This window comes from Pezoporus occidentalis, unplaced genomic scaffold (genome assembly GCF_034315485.1).
Source record: "Pezoporus occidentalis ecotype Australia unplaced genomic scaffold, CSIRO_AGI_Poc_V1 ctg48, whole genome shotgun sequence".
Lineage (NCBI taxonomy): Eukaryota > Metazoa > Chordata > Aves > Psittaciformes > Psittacidae > Pezoporus > Pezoporus occidentalis.
Window position 1 is genome coordinate 5,254,638 of NW_026915813.1, and position 14,613 is coordinate 5,269,250.

General features: G+C 35.4%; 1 protein-coding gene across 7 annotated transcripts in view; it reads left to right on the forward strand.

Moving 5' to 3' along the window:
- SLIT2 (slit guidance ligand 2) overlaps positions 1-14,613 on the forward strand; it is a 264,821-nt gene that overhangs the window by 163,728 nt on the left and 86,480 nt on the right. For all 7 annotated transcript variants that reach the window (XM_062636475.1, XM_062636477.1, XM_062636476.1 and 4 more), the window contains exons 6-9: positions 4,070-4,141; positions 7,928-7,999; positions 10,721-10,884; positions 13,280-13,418. In XM_062636475.1, the coding sequence (XP_062492459.1) occupies positions 4,070-4,141; positions 7,928-7,999; positions 10,721-10,884; positions 13,280-13,418 (447 nt within the window). The remainder of the gene's footprint in view (positions 1-4,069; positions 4,142-7,927; positions 8,000-10,720; positions 10,885-13,279; positions 13,419-14,613) is intronic.

The following is a 14,613-nucleotide window of genomic DNA, read 5'->3' on the forward strand; positions in this document are numbered from 1 at the left end:
AGAAAATTATTATTCAAAATCTTTTACAAGGAAAATTTAGTGAAGACCAGAATGAGCAACACTGGCAAAATAAACAGCAAGTAGAGAAAAAGCACTTGAGTTCCAAATGAAAGACTAATTGAACTAAATAGTAATAGTCATGGAAACCAAGCAATTCTCTGAAGTTCGATAAAAACTTAGAGTGATTTTGATACATCTTTCTCATCTAATGCCTCTGAAATCACTGATTCCTCTTGAAACTGAGAAATAGGAAGCAGAACTCAGTTCTGTTGTGAAAAATACAAGATAACAGCATTTCCAAAAATTGTAATGTAGTGGTAAATATTGTGCACTCTGTTCTTTTCCCATGGAAAAATTGTAATGATATGAAATCCAGTGTACAGTGTAAAACTAGAAACAGTGTACAGTGTAAAACTAGAAACAATTTCTAAATGTTTTACTGGGGAGGAAGTTACCATAGGGATCTAGAAAGGCTTCTGACTTTTTCTGATGTCTTCTTAAACAATGTTTAGCATTAAGTTGCTACACAAGAAGAATCTCTGAACAATGGAAAGGTGTAAAGCTGCATGGTAACTCTCTTGCATGGGACCACAAAGTGTCCTCAAGCCATGAAGAGCAGGAGAGTGAAACGGACAGATTGACTGAAATTGTCCCAGCTTTTAACACAGCCTCTAGGAATGAGTAAAGAAGGTTTTCTCTGTCAGAGTCAGATAGCAGGGTTTTTTCTGTATGAGTAGTTTTCAAATGTACGCAACACCTTTTTTTAGCCATTAAAGACCCTTCTTGTGAGATAACAAGGTTTATTATTAGGTATTTATTTGTCATTATCTGGTAGACAACATATGCTAAAAGGGAGGAAAACATAAGTTAGCAACATGTTTCTACAGTATATCACCAATAAATACATAAACATTTTAAACATTTTAAAGCAGACTTTTTTATTAGTTTAATGCTTTTTATTTAGTTCTTACTAGTTCTTATGGCTGAACTCACAGAAACATTAATATTTGAAATAGCTGTAGATTAGTCAGTATATGAAATACCCACGTAATGTTGCAGATAGGGGTGCAAAACCTAATTAATTCTCTGAGGCAATGGAAGGATTCTCAATGTTGCAGCTGTTGCTTGGTATTTTATGAGGCTCATGGGAACTGCTGAAGGTAATCAGCCACTTTGTGAAAGGGAGGGCCAGGAAAGAACAGTGATTTTTCCAAAGGATGGAGAGACCCCACACAGAAAAGACCCAAGACAGAGATGGGGCAGGAGGGAAACTGATGAAGAGAGACCTGGGGAGAGGGGAATGATAAGCATGAGCCAGAGTTGCTAGTCCATTCCTGGTCAGTTTCTGTTCTCAGGGTGTTTTAGTAATTTGAAAGGAAGAAAAGAACTCTTAGGGGGAAAAAAAGCTTTCTAAAACTGAGTTAGGATTTTTGATATGCTCAATGGTTTAGTGGTGGGAAAAGTTTCATTATATTATTGTAGATTTTTATGTGTGGTTTTGAAAGTTATGAAATTATGCAAAAAACAAATTATAAAAAATAACTTAGTATATGCTTTTTTTTGTCTAGTATTCTTGCTTATGTCTTAAGTCATAGCACTCACACAACTTGCTATCAGGAACTTGCTATCTGCTCCAAAAAAATTCAGTCTGCTTCAGCATTAGTGGGTCATCATAAGCTAATGATATGCTCTTTTCGAAATATTGTCTAACTTTTTATATATGCAGTGGATATCTTTACATAAATACCATAAATTGCTATTCAGCCATGCGCATGGTCTTCAAAGCTGTGTACCTTTCATATCTTTGAAATAAAGAACATGCCGATTGTTCTTAATGGCGTGTGTGTAACGGTTTTATATTATGGTCATAATTGATGGAAGATCATCTAAAACATAAAGACAGTGGTATCTTTCAAAGATAGCAATTTATAAAACTAGGAAAAATTTATCTTGTTCCACCTGCAAATTTTCCTTCTCCCAAAATGAAACGAACTCATTAGTTCAGTGCAAATAAAGTAATCTCTCTGGTAAGAAGATTTAAATGAAAACAACTCACCTTTCACTAAGGTAGTGGTCATGGAAGGTCACTGAAGGAAGAAGTCCAAAAGTTTTTAAGTGCACCACAACTGCTGCCAGTCTAGTGGAAGAGATCTGCCTTTCAGTTTGTGTAGGACAAAATTTGCTCAAGTGCTTTCTCTACTGTTAAAAGATTTTCCTTTGTGTATATAATATGGATGATTTAGAGGAAGCTGTGTCAGCACTGATTTATACATTGACAGCTAAGGATAATAAGATATGGGCAAACATACAGCTCACCCTTTTACAGATTAACCTGCAGACTGCATTAGGCAAATTTGATGGCATTAGAAGATTTCTCCAATTTGTCTGGAAACAATTTCTCTTTGTATTGTGTCAAGGCTAGCATTTCATGCCATTGTACTAATTTAAATAGGTTTGATAAATTGTTCAAGAGGTTGGAGAATTGTACTATCTATATATTTTACCTTTTTAAAATAAAAAGGCTATTAACTTAATCGTTAAATGAAATTCATTAGTAAAAATTGAAGGAGCCTGAGACTGTAGGCTTATATTATTATATTATATTCCAACACTGAAACACTTGTGCTGTAACATTGCACCAAAATGATTAAAGATCATATCCAGGAAATGATAGTTTGCATTTAGCTTTCTGTACACAGAAACACAGACACTGTTACAATTAGGACAATATTTTATTCCTCTGTAGTAGTAATTCAGATGAAAAATATGGGTGAAACTAGAACTTTATAGAAGTTGGTATACTGCATTTGACAGTGGGTGTGATGATTTATTAATAAAGTAAAATGTTATCATAGATTCAGAAGAATCACATAAACTGCTTTAGTAAAAGCCTCATTAGCACTGCTAGCTAATATATAATTGAAGACAGATGGGCAGAGTTCATTTGTATTTTGTTCATTTTCTTAATACTGTTCATATACATTTACTCATATATTTTTCTGACACTGACAAGTTACAGACTTGGAGATCTTCTGCTTGTTTAAAGTGAGGTTGTATCATCTTTGCTTTGCAAGTCATGCCCTGAAATGTGTAAGATGTGTGACAGTAAAAGCAAAAAGCTTTTATCAGCAGAGAAACTTGGATTTTATATTTGCATAGTAGTTAATTACAGAAGACTTTTTAAATTGGATAATATGTACTGTATTAATGTTTTGAATTGAAAAGGTAATAATATTCTTCAGAGAAATTAATGTAAATTTTTCATAACTTGATACTTAAAGATTAATAATGTATGGAATGGATTGCTGAGTTTTATATCCAGAATTCAAGTGCTCCATTACAACGTCCTATCTGCGTATAATGACAGAGAGCAAAAAGTATGTAGAAAAACACATACAGAAGTTTACAGCAGAAACACTAGTTTCATTTGGAGCGTAATTATAGGATATAAGTAACCAATTATGATGATACCTTGGACGCTGTTATTTCTCAATATAGAAAATATTCTAGAAAGTAATTCTCCTAAATTCCCATCCAACCCCCCCTGCACCTCCCACCTGGTCCTGGCACGCACACACACACACAGACCCCTAAAACTGGTGTCTCTCGCAGGTCCCTGCCGCGGCAGGCGGAATTAACATGCAGCTGGGCTGCTCTGATAAATGGATTCTGTTAGGTCACTGAGGGTATGTGTGTGACATTAAGTGATTTACCATCCTTTACCTTAATGAAATTGTTTCAGCAAGATGATGCTGAGAGCTTTTAATGGATAGCTTTTCTTGATGTAATGAAATTGCATTCCTTTGGCATTTAATATAAGGTGCAATTATTATTTACTGGAGCTTTCCCAGCACGACTGTTTTGCGCAGACAGTTCAGAACAAAAAGGGATTTCTGTGGCAGCATCCAGGCCAGCATGCTGTGTGACAGTCTCAAGCGTACAATCGTATTTGCAAGTGCATTTCAGCGAGTATGGCCCTAGCTCTGCTGGCACTTCAGGAGGCTTTCTGTGCACTGAATACTGCCAACGCTCATCTTCCTTACAAATACCTTCCTAATCTATTTAACAGGCAACTGGATTACAACCAGATAAACTGTATTGAAGATGGGGCATTCAGGGCTCTGCGTGACCTGGAAGTGCTGTGAGTATTCCTTGTATATCTTACTTGTAGCAAGAGCTCAATATCTGGGGATTACTAATGTAAAATCTTATCTACGAGCTTCAGCCTGGTGTCAGGATGGTCTAGTGAAAAGATGTCTTAAAATAATCCACTGCAATGTGCTATAAAATAGTAAGAAAATGTGAAGAGGTAGAGATGCTTTTTTAGTCTGTAAGACGGCCATTAAGCACAGTTAAAACCAAACAAAATTAAAAAACAGATGGCAAATACTGTAAGAAAATAATATATTTCCTTTTAAAATGGGGGGCAGTATTAATGAATCCAATTAATTTTGTAAATTATCCATCACTGTTGAATTGATGAGCATTTTCACAATTGCCTTTGTTGTATACTATGACACTGATTTGATCTTTCAGACTCTGTTGCAGGAACAATATGCTTTATATTTGACAATCTGGATGTTTTCAAAGAGACAGTTATCTGTCAAACACTGTTGTCATGATATTTTGCGTGTTCACATTAACTGCTTTTTTAATGTTTTAAATGTATATGTTTAGATGTATAGAAAAATACTATTTTTATGTCACTGAAGGTTAGTACTGCAATACTCTTTTGCATACTTTTCCTCACCATCTCAAAGTGGCCATCAGTGAGGTTAAAGGTAGCAAAATTATCATCACTGACCCCAGACCTGAAAATAGCTATTGTAATGAGCAGATTCTTTGAGAACTGAGGCACTGGCCACATTCCTGAAATATTTGCCGTGTCAGTCACTTTTTTTCTGGGCTTTCTACATTAAGTGAAAGACTTTGTGTATCACTGTGTTACTTCGTGTTAGTTTGAATCACAGTTGGTAAATCACAACTTGAAGGGGGGGATGGTTCTTGTATATGTTTTGTGGTTTGGTTTGTTTTTTTTAAGATTCAGAGTTAAAGGAGGTTCTCTGGCAGTAGATAGTGTCTGCATGTCCATGAAATTATTGAATATGTGAGCTGCTGGTGGTAAAACTTTATTATTAAGCAATAGTTGGTCTTACTTATGAGTGAGCTAAATTTGATTTCTTTTCTTTTTTTTTTTTTTTTTAATCATAGAATAACAAGCCTGTTGTTAGCTTTCTGGTATGAAGCCATGTAAAATTTAGTGTTGATTTAATGTTACATCAAATAGTGAAGTTGGTGAAGTGTTGGTTTTCTGTCAGTAAACCTGATGTTCTGTGAGATTTTATCTTTGGAACTCATGTATGTGACAGAGTAACTAATCTGGTTATTATGATTTTTAATACAAGTCTTTACAAATGAAAGTGTTAAATATATCTTTTTTTTTTTAAAAATGTGCATCTTTTGGTGTTTTTTAGTGTTCTAAAATGGTCATCCTAGCCAGTTGAAGTCAGTGGTAGAATTTTCACATCTGTTTCAATGGATGCAAAAAAGGGAAAAAAATGTTAAAACAATAGGGTACTGGAAAAGTAGGTAGTTAGAATTGTATGAATAAATATGCATAGAACATTAGCATTGTTCAGATATACAACTAAATGTACACTATATTGAATTATGCGATAAACAATGATTATTAAAAAAAATCATAGATATTTTGAACAGTATTGAAGATTTTTTGTCTAATTCAGTTTTGTTTCCCATTTGGTTTAGAGAATAAAAGGTATGTAGATCAGACCATACTGTATATGCACTGAGTAGGAAATGAGATCACATCTTTTGCTTTCATTTAGAGTTCATTATTCTATCTAAGCACAGAATATGTATATTATTTCAAACTACAAGCATAGGAGAAAGCTTTTATGTAGGTTGTAAACCTGTGTAGTGACAGTTTGAATTGTTTACCAAAGTAAACAGGTCTTATGTATTGGTTAAATAATTGCAGAATTTTAGTTCTGTTAGTGTTAAAGATACAAAATCAACCTGAAATCTGGACAGTTCTGAAAGAAGAAAGCAATTACAGGTATAACCCTTCCCGTGAGTTTCTGCAAAAAATTTCATTTTTCCTTTTCCTCTTTCTTTTAGTTGTTAAGAGAAAATCAGCTTTAGTGGGGAAACAGACTATGGGAAAATGTACAGTGCTGTCAATATTAAAAAGCAATCATGTATCTAAGAAATAAAATTTCTTTCATGCACCCCACTCTATTACCTACATGTGTAATGTGTAGGTAGAAGTATTGAGCCAACTTTTTAAAATTGCATCTCTGTAATGAAATCAAGTGTTCTCATCATTAGATATGGTTATGAAAATTATTTAATTCCTTTTGTATTCCTTTTGTCTACTTCTAATACTTTTCTGTACACTTGCAAAAATAAATTCATAGCTTGTGTATACAACATAGCAAGGCAAACAACAAACATCTGAAATTGAAAATTAAAACATTTGTAGATACACCTGTGAACAGCTAACTGCTTTGGAAATACATACTGATTTCCATTCCCTTCATTGAAAGGATATGATTTTAAAACATTTGCAGAAGTTATGCAGGAAGAACTATGGGAGCTCTCACTTACCATTTGGACATTGTAAGAAAATTATTAAGAAACTGTAAGAAAATTGTGCCATGATTTCCTGATTGTTGTTTATTCATTAAGACACATTTTGTGGATATACCCACTTGGCTGTTTTTTGTTTCATTTTTGTTTTGAAAAAGGGCATGATTCACCATTTTTTTCTTTTTTAGATTCTTCTTCTGTTTATAAAGCCCTAAGAGCACATAAGGGAGAATGAGTAGGACACAAAGGTAAAACACAGCACATTGCACCAGTAATTAATTGCTTGATTAATGTGGAGGTGTATAGCCTGATCCTGTTCGGGATGCTGTGAATTTACCTTTCTGTGTACTTAAAAATTTACTCAAACAGAAATTACACTTTGTGGGTTTTGGGGTATTTTTTAAAGAAAGAAATAAAAAAAGAAAAAAATAAAACACTTCTTGTTTCAAAAGGGAAAAAAAGGTATGGTCAGTGGGAATTATTAGTGCCGTAGTTATGTGTTTGAATTCCCAGAGCACATTCTCCATTCTGTTCAAATGAGTAATCTCTAAGTCAAAACAGTAAATCGTTTGCTTCCTTGTTCTGGAGTCAAGCTTGTGTGCATTTTATTTGCAGCCTAAATACAGTATTAAACTACAGTATCATTCCTAAGGTTTCACTATCTTTACATATTATACTTACCAAGTGTGATGGGTGTGTGCTAGCTAACAATTGGCTTAAGATTTGTTCCTAGTTCTTGTCTCCAGTTCAGGCATCTTGCCTAGAATTCAAATTATTAGTTTGCTAAAGTATTGAAATCCCCAATTCCTTTCACTGTATAGCAGAAACCCCTCTATGATCCAACTCTGGATCAACTATAGCAACTCTGTTCCATATGAAACCTAATTTCAGCCCAGAGTTAATCTTTTTCCTAAAATTCTTGAAAATACCGGCTTTTACTTTGTCTTCTGTCAAAAAAAATACAGGTTTTGAAAAAAACAGAAAGAGAAGCAAGAGTCCTAGAATAAAGGCATTTTCTTCAAGAACTCAATTTTTTACATCACATTGACAAGCTTTGTTTGAATGCCATAAATGTTCTCATCATTGGTGGAATCATAGGTTACTAGGACCTCAAATTACTTAAGATTATTAATGGAATGATCAAACCATAGTGTTTTACTAGAGATTGAACAGGGAGGAAAAGTATATCTGAAAACATGATTTTTTTTCCTGATATTCATCCCTAAAAACAGCTCACCATGATCTTCATTCGCTATGTCTTTTTTAAAAGTGTAGTAAATGTGACATACCTGTAACATGCTTCTTCTTGACTTTGCAGCACTCTCAACAATAACAACATTACTCGACTGTCCGTGGCAAGTTTCAACCATATGCCCAAACTCAGAACATTGTAAGTAGCCCCACTGAAACTGGCTGACATTTCTATCACTCTGTTATATTGTTTTTACCTCTATCAAGTTTTGTCAGTGGTCTATAAATACATATACAGACATAGAAAGCATAATCTCAATTAAAAAAATATCAGAGTATCATGAGGATGGCGAGCATGAAGTCTGTGTGTGCATATATGGCAGCTAATTCTGAAAGGTAAAGCTAACAACTGACCGCAAGGCTGATACTCAGGGCTCAGGAGATAAAGAAGTAGTTGCATCCTTTTCCATCTCCTTTTTTTAGGTTGCAGGGTGAGTAAGTCTATGAGAATGGTTTCATGGCCTTTTCCTAGCTGGGTTTTCCTTAGTGCTATATTCAGTCACAGAAAAGTTCACCTTCTAGCAACAAACATGAGGGCAGGGGGGATTTGCTTTTATATGTTACAGCTGTATAGAGAACGAAATTGATGTTTTTTGAAAGTCAAAGATTTGTTTTACTTTGAGCTATTGAAGGGGTCACATTTCATTTAGGAACATGGAAGAATCTTTGATTGGCTGTCAGATGTGATAAATGTGAAATCTTTATGCTTTTATTACTGTACTGCTAGCAGACCTAATTAAACTAAACTGGCTCTCCAACATTCTTTGTAACATAAAATTATAGCATCATCCGGTAGTGCTATTATAATTAAAGTTGTGTCAGCATTTGCAATAAGGTCCCCATTTTTAGAGGTTTTGACTTTCACAGAAGACTTCAGGCCTCTAAAACAAATCACAGTGAAGAGTGAATGTGCAAGTGACACAGTTTGCAGTTATTTCTTTTGTATGTTTATACTGAACTAAAAATGATGTATATTATATTGAGTAGCAAAACCAGAATATATCAAGGTTTATTCCTGAGACTCTTTCAAACAGATTTTCCACTGAAGCTGGAATCAAAAATGAATGGGATGTTTCTATCAGAATTCAAGAGTAGCTCTTGCTATTAAAAAACTTCTTTTACAAAGAGCCTGTCCATTTCCATTCACACATGTTGGGCTGCAGAGCTGTTTTGAAATCAGTAGGGCTATTCACTCAAGTTAACATACCTTTTATAACTGAAGAACCTTCATGCAGGTGAATATTTCTGTTGATTTTGTAACAGAATTGTAACTATTCTTGCTTGGATAAATACAAGAGTACTTAAAAACTGCTGACCGTGGGCTTTTGCTGGCCTCAGTTATAGTTTGATAATAGAATTTAATTCCATTCTTTCAGGTCTGGGAGTTGAAAACATGAATGTCTGTACCTCTTTCAAACCTTCAAATAGTTTCTATTCTGAACTACAAAGCACAGTGAATCAAATTAGCAACATTTACACTTTTTTGGTGGGATAGTTCATATTTTGAAAATTTATTTTGGAAACAAAAGAAAATGGACATACAGAGTCCTAGATTATAGCTGCAACATCCTATTTGCAGTCAGAATATACTTGTATAACGGGATTGATTTCAGCAGCATTAGTTCTAATTTGCAATGGTGTTCTTGCCTACAGCTGGCCACAGATTGTACTGAATGAGTGTGCTGTATTGTGAGCTATATTTACAAATCACCCACCCAAGAATTAATACAGGAAAATACATAGCCTTCAATTTCTTTAATTTTCTAATTTGGGGGGGGGGGGGAAATGAGTTATTAAAATCATCTTTTTATGTTGGTTGCACATTTCATGTTGCTTTAGAGGTTTAATTTTTTTTAATGGATTAATTACACCCCCTTGTCTAAATTCTGGTTTTCTTGCACTTTCTTTCCAGTTATATAGTTAGGATTAAGTACATCAGCTAAAGAGGACCAAAACGTCATTTCTCAGTTACAGATGATTCTGAGTAAGGATTTGATTTATAGCCATGCACATCCTTTTCTGTAGTTTGAGAAAATGTAAGAGCCAGAGGAAAGTAATTTTGCCTAATACAGTGAATACATTTGTCTGATATTTTATCAATGGCAAAGTGCTTTTTGCCACTTGGCAAGGAGCCATGGTCTTGCATTGGACCCTGCCAACAGAGAGGCGACTTACTTAATTTCATTGCTTGCTGCCATTTGGTCTTTTAATTTCAGGCATTGCTTAGAACATAGGTCGCTAGGAGCCAAAAGCAGCTAATCCCACTTTTCTGTAATTAAACAAAAAGAGAGGAAATCCGAAAGGGATGTGAAAGAAGGTAGTTTATATTGAGTTATTACTCTATCTTGTTCGGCAGAAAATGAATCTGACCTGTTAAAGGGATTTTGTAGGCTGTTTCTATAGAGAATTATAATGGCTAGACTTACAGATATATCTAATTGGAAACCAAATCTTTTATTAACTATTTTTTTTCTGGCAGTATATTATCAACATAGGGCAATTTAGTTGAGAGATTTTTGTGTTATTCATTATTTGGACTACAGTCCCACGGCATTTTTCAAGCTCCTGTGTATTTACTTCTTTCTTTTAGACAAACTACAGATAAGTGTCTTTATTAGGTAGCCTTCTTTTTTTTTTTGCAATTAATTAGACCACAAATAAAAAGTAATTTTGCTGCTTGTATAGTTTTATTTATTAACATTTAATGCCCAGTGAGTGACATGAAAAATTGCTTCATCATTAACAACTTTTATCAATATGTTGGCATAGTTGCTCACTGAAGGGTGGGGCTGGGCAAGTTGGTTGTTTTTCTGTTTGTTCTCCCTAATTTAAAAGTATTTCCATGTTTTCTTCCATGCAGTCGTCTTCATTCCAACAACCTCTACTGTGATTGCCACCTGGCCTGGCTGTCCGACTGGCTGCGGCAGCGGCCACGGGTTGGCCTCTACACCCAGTGCATGGGGCCGTCCCACCTCCGGGGGCACAATGTAGCCGAGGTCCAAAAACGAGAGTTTGTCTGCAGTGGTAAGGGAAACAGATACACTCACCAAGCCCTGTTTTAAAACACAGCTATCACCAACTCAGCAGTGATTGCTACTGCTGCATGTTGACTTTTGCTAGCTTTTGCATAATCCAAGCATTAACGTTTATTGAAAATTAAGCTAATCAGTTTTATCACCATTTGTATTTTGTGTAGGTGTGCTTCTGGCCTTACAAATTCAGAGTGAATGCTGTATTCACACAGATTATATAGCTTCCTGAAAGTATAATCATGGGGGAGAGATGATGAATATGAAATAAAAGATTCACTGGCTGAGAACATAATGCCTTTAGTAATAAGGAATTATTCTTTTTCAACTTTACATGTTGTTGCATTTTCTTCTTGCTATTTTCTGCAGTTTGAATGATATTCTGAATCCCTGTTACTTTCTGAATGTTATTGGTATGCTTTAGTGCATCAGGTTATTTTCTGATATGAGATAATGAAATGACTAACAGTTCATTACTAATCATATTTTCTCTATTCAATTTTTCTCCTTTGTTCATATCTTCTAGATGAGGAAGAAGGCAAGTTTTTCTTTCTTATACAAATATTTTTAGACTCAGATTTAAAAATTTTCTGTAAACTTTGTCTACTGTTTCAAAATAGCTGGAATATGGCTTGTCAGTGATTCAACAGGTTGTTTCTACTATTTGATTTTCTGCAGACTCCCAGAAGCCTATTGCCAAATATTCAAAAATTTGCCCAGATCTATGCTTTTAAAATAGTTTTACAGAAAGCACAATGTTTTTTCTTTAAACAACCCCTGACATTGTAAGGCACTGTCATCATCACATGGTAAATGCTAACAGTGTTCTTACTGTTAATTCTGCCTTTATGTACGTTTAAAAGGGCTCCTAACAGGATCACTTCATGTCTTTTATTTGTAAATGCAGACCCCAAGTGTCAAGAACAGTTTTATAACTCGTTCACTATAATGCTGATTTTTAGGAAGGGGATAACCATGTTTTCTCTGTGGATTTTTGTTTAATAAAGGCAGGTGAAATGTTTCCTGCCTGTTAATATAAAAAAAGTAGTATGTGTCATTAATTATGGCAGCTGTTTGTACTTTTGTAACACATACCTAAATGTGGAATCAAATTATTATACTGTAAACCACTATCTCATAGAATCAGTTTGAGTTGGAAGGGACCTTAAGGATCATCGAGTTTCAACCCCCCTGCCATAGGCAGGGACACTTTCCACTAGATCAGGTTGCTCAAAGCCCCATCTAGCCTGGCCTTAAAAGACTAAACTTTTCAGTAATTTAAAACTTGAGAAATTGCTATTTGAAGTTGCAAGTAGGAACAGCAGTGGCTGCAACTTACATTATCAACGTACCCTTGCTATATTTATATATGACATTTAATACAATGAGAGAGAGCTTAGATTCAGTTGTGGTTACATAGTCACAAAGGGTTTTTTTCCCCTCAGAATTTCAAAACAGTTTCTAGCTTTTTTACCTTAATAAAAAAAGAAAAAGAGGGTTTCATGCCTTTTTCGTCCCTTTGTGCCTTTCTGTATCATTTCAAAATAACGACTCTGTATCATTAAATCAATACAAGAATGAGTGCATTAATATATTATAAAATGTGTAATCTATTTACTTTCAAGAAGAGATAGTAAGTTGTTTACTTTCTACAACCTTCGTAAGTATGAAATTGTTATGTTTGAGTGCTATTATAAATGCTGAGTTTGACATATAGCACAAGAACTTGGGGGGCAGGGGGGGGGAAGATGTGTGAATTAGCCACCTGAGTTAGTAAGAATGGTAAATTGTGGGAGGAAGAAGTCTGCTGAGCCAACACAGAGTATGAACTGGGAAGTCAAAGCTTTTGTTTAATTTTGTGTCAGTGAACGAAAATGTCTTAACTCCAAAATTGTAGGTGATGTGTAACTCAAGAACTATACTCAAATAAGTATTTGCTGAATAAAACATAACTAGCAAGACTTCATTTTTTCTGTAGCAAAGTTCATTCATTTCTGTTGGCATGCATTTTTAATACTACATGAAATTTTGAAAACTAAATAAATTATTAATTAGTTTTAAAAACACAGAATAAATAAAATATATGTGACAAATGGGTCATAGTTAGCCTTTAACAAGATGATTTTGAATGCAAGTTGCAAAAGAAGTAATGATGTAATGAAAGCCCGGTAGTTGAGCCTTTGTGTTTTATCTCTCAGTATTGTATCAGCATGTTGCTATCAACTGGGTATTTAAATTAATGCAATTCAAAAATCTTGATAGGCTACAATGTTTATTCTAGAAGTTCTGACTTAAATTTTTCAAAGAAGTATAAAATGTGATGTTTTACTGCTGAAGTAAACTGAAATACAGTATTATGCAATTTTAAGAGAAAAACTTTTCCTTTGCAGGTCACCAGTCCTTCATGGCTCCGTCCTGCAGTGTCTTGCATTGCCCTACTGCATGCACCTGCAGTAACAACATTGTGGACTGTCGTGGGAAAGGCCTTACTGAGATTCCCACAAACCTTCCAGAAACCATTACTGAAATGTGCGTAATCTGACTTTTTTTTGGATGAACTTGCAGAAATCAGGTTTTTCTATGTATCCCTTTTTGTTATTTGTATAAATTAATGCATCCTGTAGGGTAAAAATTTTGCAATACACATTCAAATTCAGATATCAAAGGAATATCAAGGTGTATGAAAATATTTAAGACCTTTATGTTCTCTTAGGAGTTAGTTTTGTATGTACTACTCACAGTCCATAGTTAAAACTGCATTCTGATTTGGTTTAAAAAGGGTTAGGAAATACTTGCTTTTCTGCAAGTGAGTGTATTTTTCACTGCAAGCTATAAATCTCTTTGCCTTCAGGGTTGCTTACTGTGCTGGTTTTGGCTGGGTTAGAGTTAAGTTTTTTCGTAGTAGCTGGTATGGGCCTATGCTTGGGATTTGTGCTGAAAACAGTGTTGGTAATACAGGGATGTTATACTTACTGCTCAGCAGTGCTTACACCGAGTCAAGGCCTTTTCTGCTCCTCACACCACTCCACCAGCAAGTAGGCTTGGAGTGCACAAGGAATTGTGAGGTGACACGGCTAGGACAGCTGACCCCAACTAACATCCTGTACCATGTGATGTCATGCTCAGCATTTAAAGCTGGGGGAAGAAGAATGAAGGAGGGGATGTTGGGAGTGATGCCATTTTTGTTCCCAAGTAACCATTGTGTGTGACAGAGCCCTGCTTTCCTGGAGATAGCTGAAAACCTGCCTGCCTATGAGAATCATAGAATCATAGAATCGTTAGGGTTGGAAAGGACCTTAAGATCATCAAGTTCCAACCCCCCTGCCGTGGGCAGGGACACCTTACGCTAAATCATATCACCCAAGGCCTCGTCCAACCTGGCCTTGAACACTGCCAGGGATGGAGCATTCACAACCTCCCTGGGCAACCTATTCCAGTGCCTCACCACCCTTTCAGTAAAGAACTTCCTCCTTATATCCAACCTAAACTTCCCCTGTTTAAGTTTTAACCCGTTACCCCTTGTCCTATCACTACAGTCCCTAATGAAGAGTCCCTCTCCAGCATCCCTATAGGCCCCCTTCAGATACTGGAAGGCTGCTATGAGGTCTCCACACAGCCTTCTCTTCTCCAGGCTGAACAGCCCCAACTTCCTCAGGCTGTCTTCATACAGGAGGTGCTCCAGTCCCCTGATCATCCTCGTGGCCCTCCTCTGGACTTGTTCCAA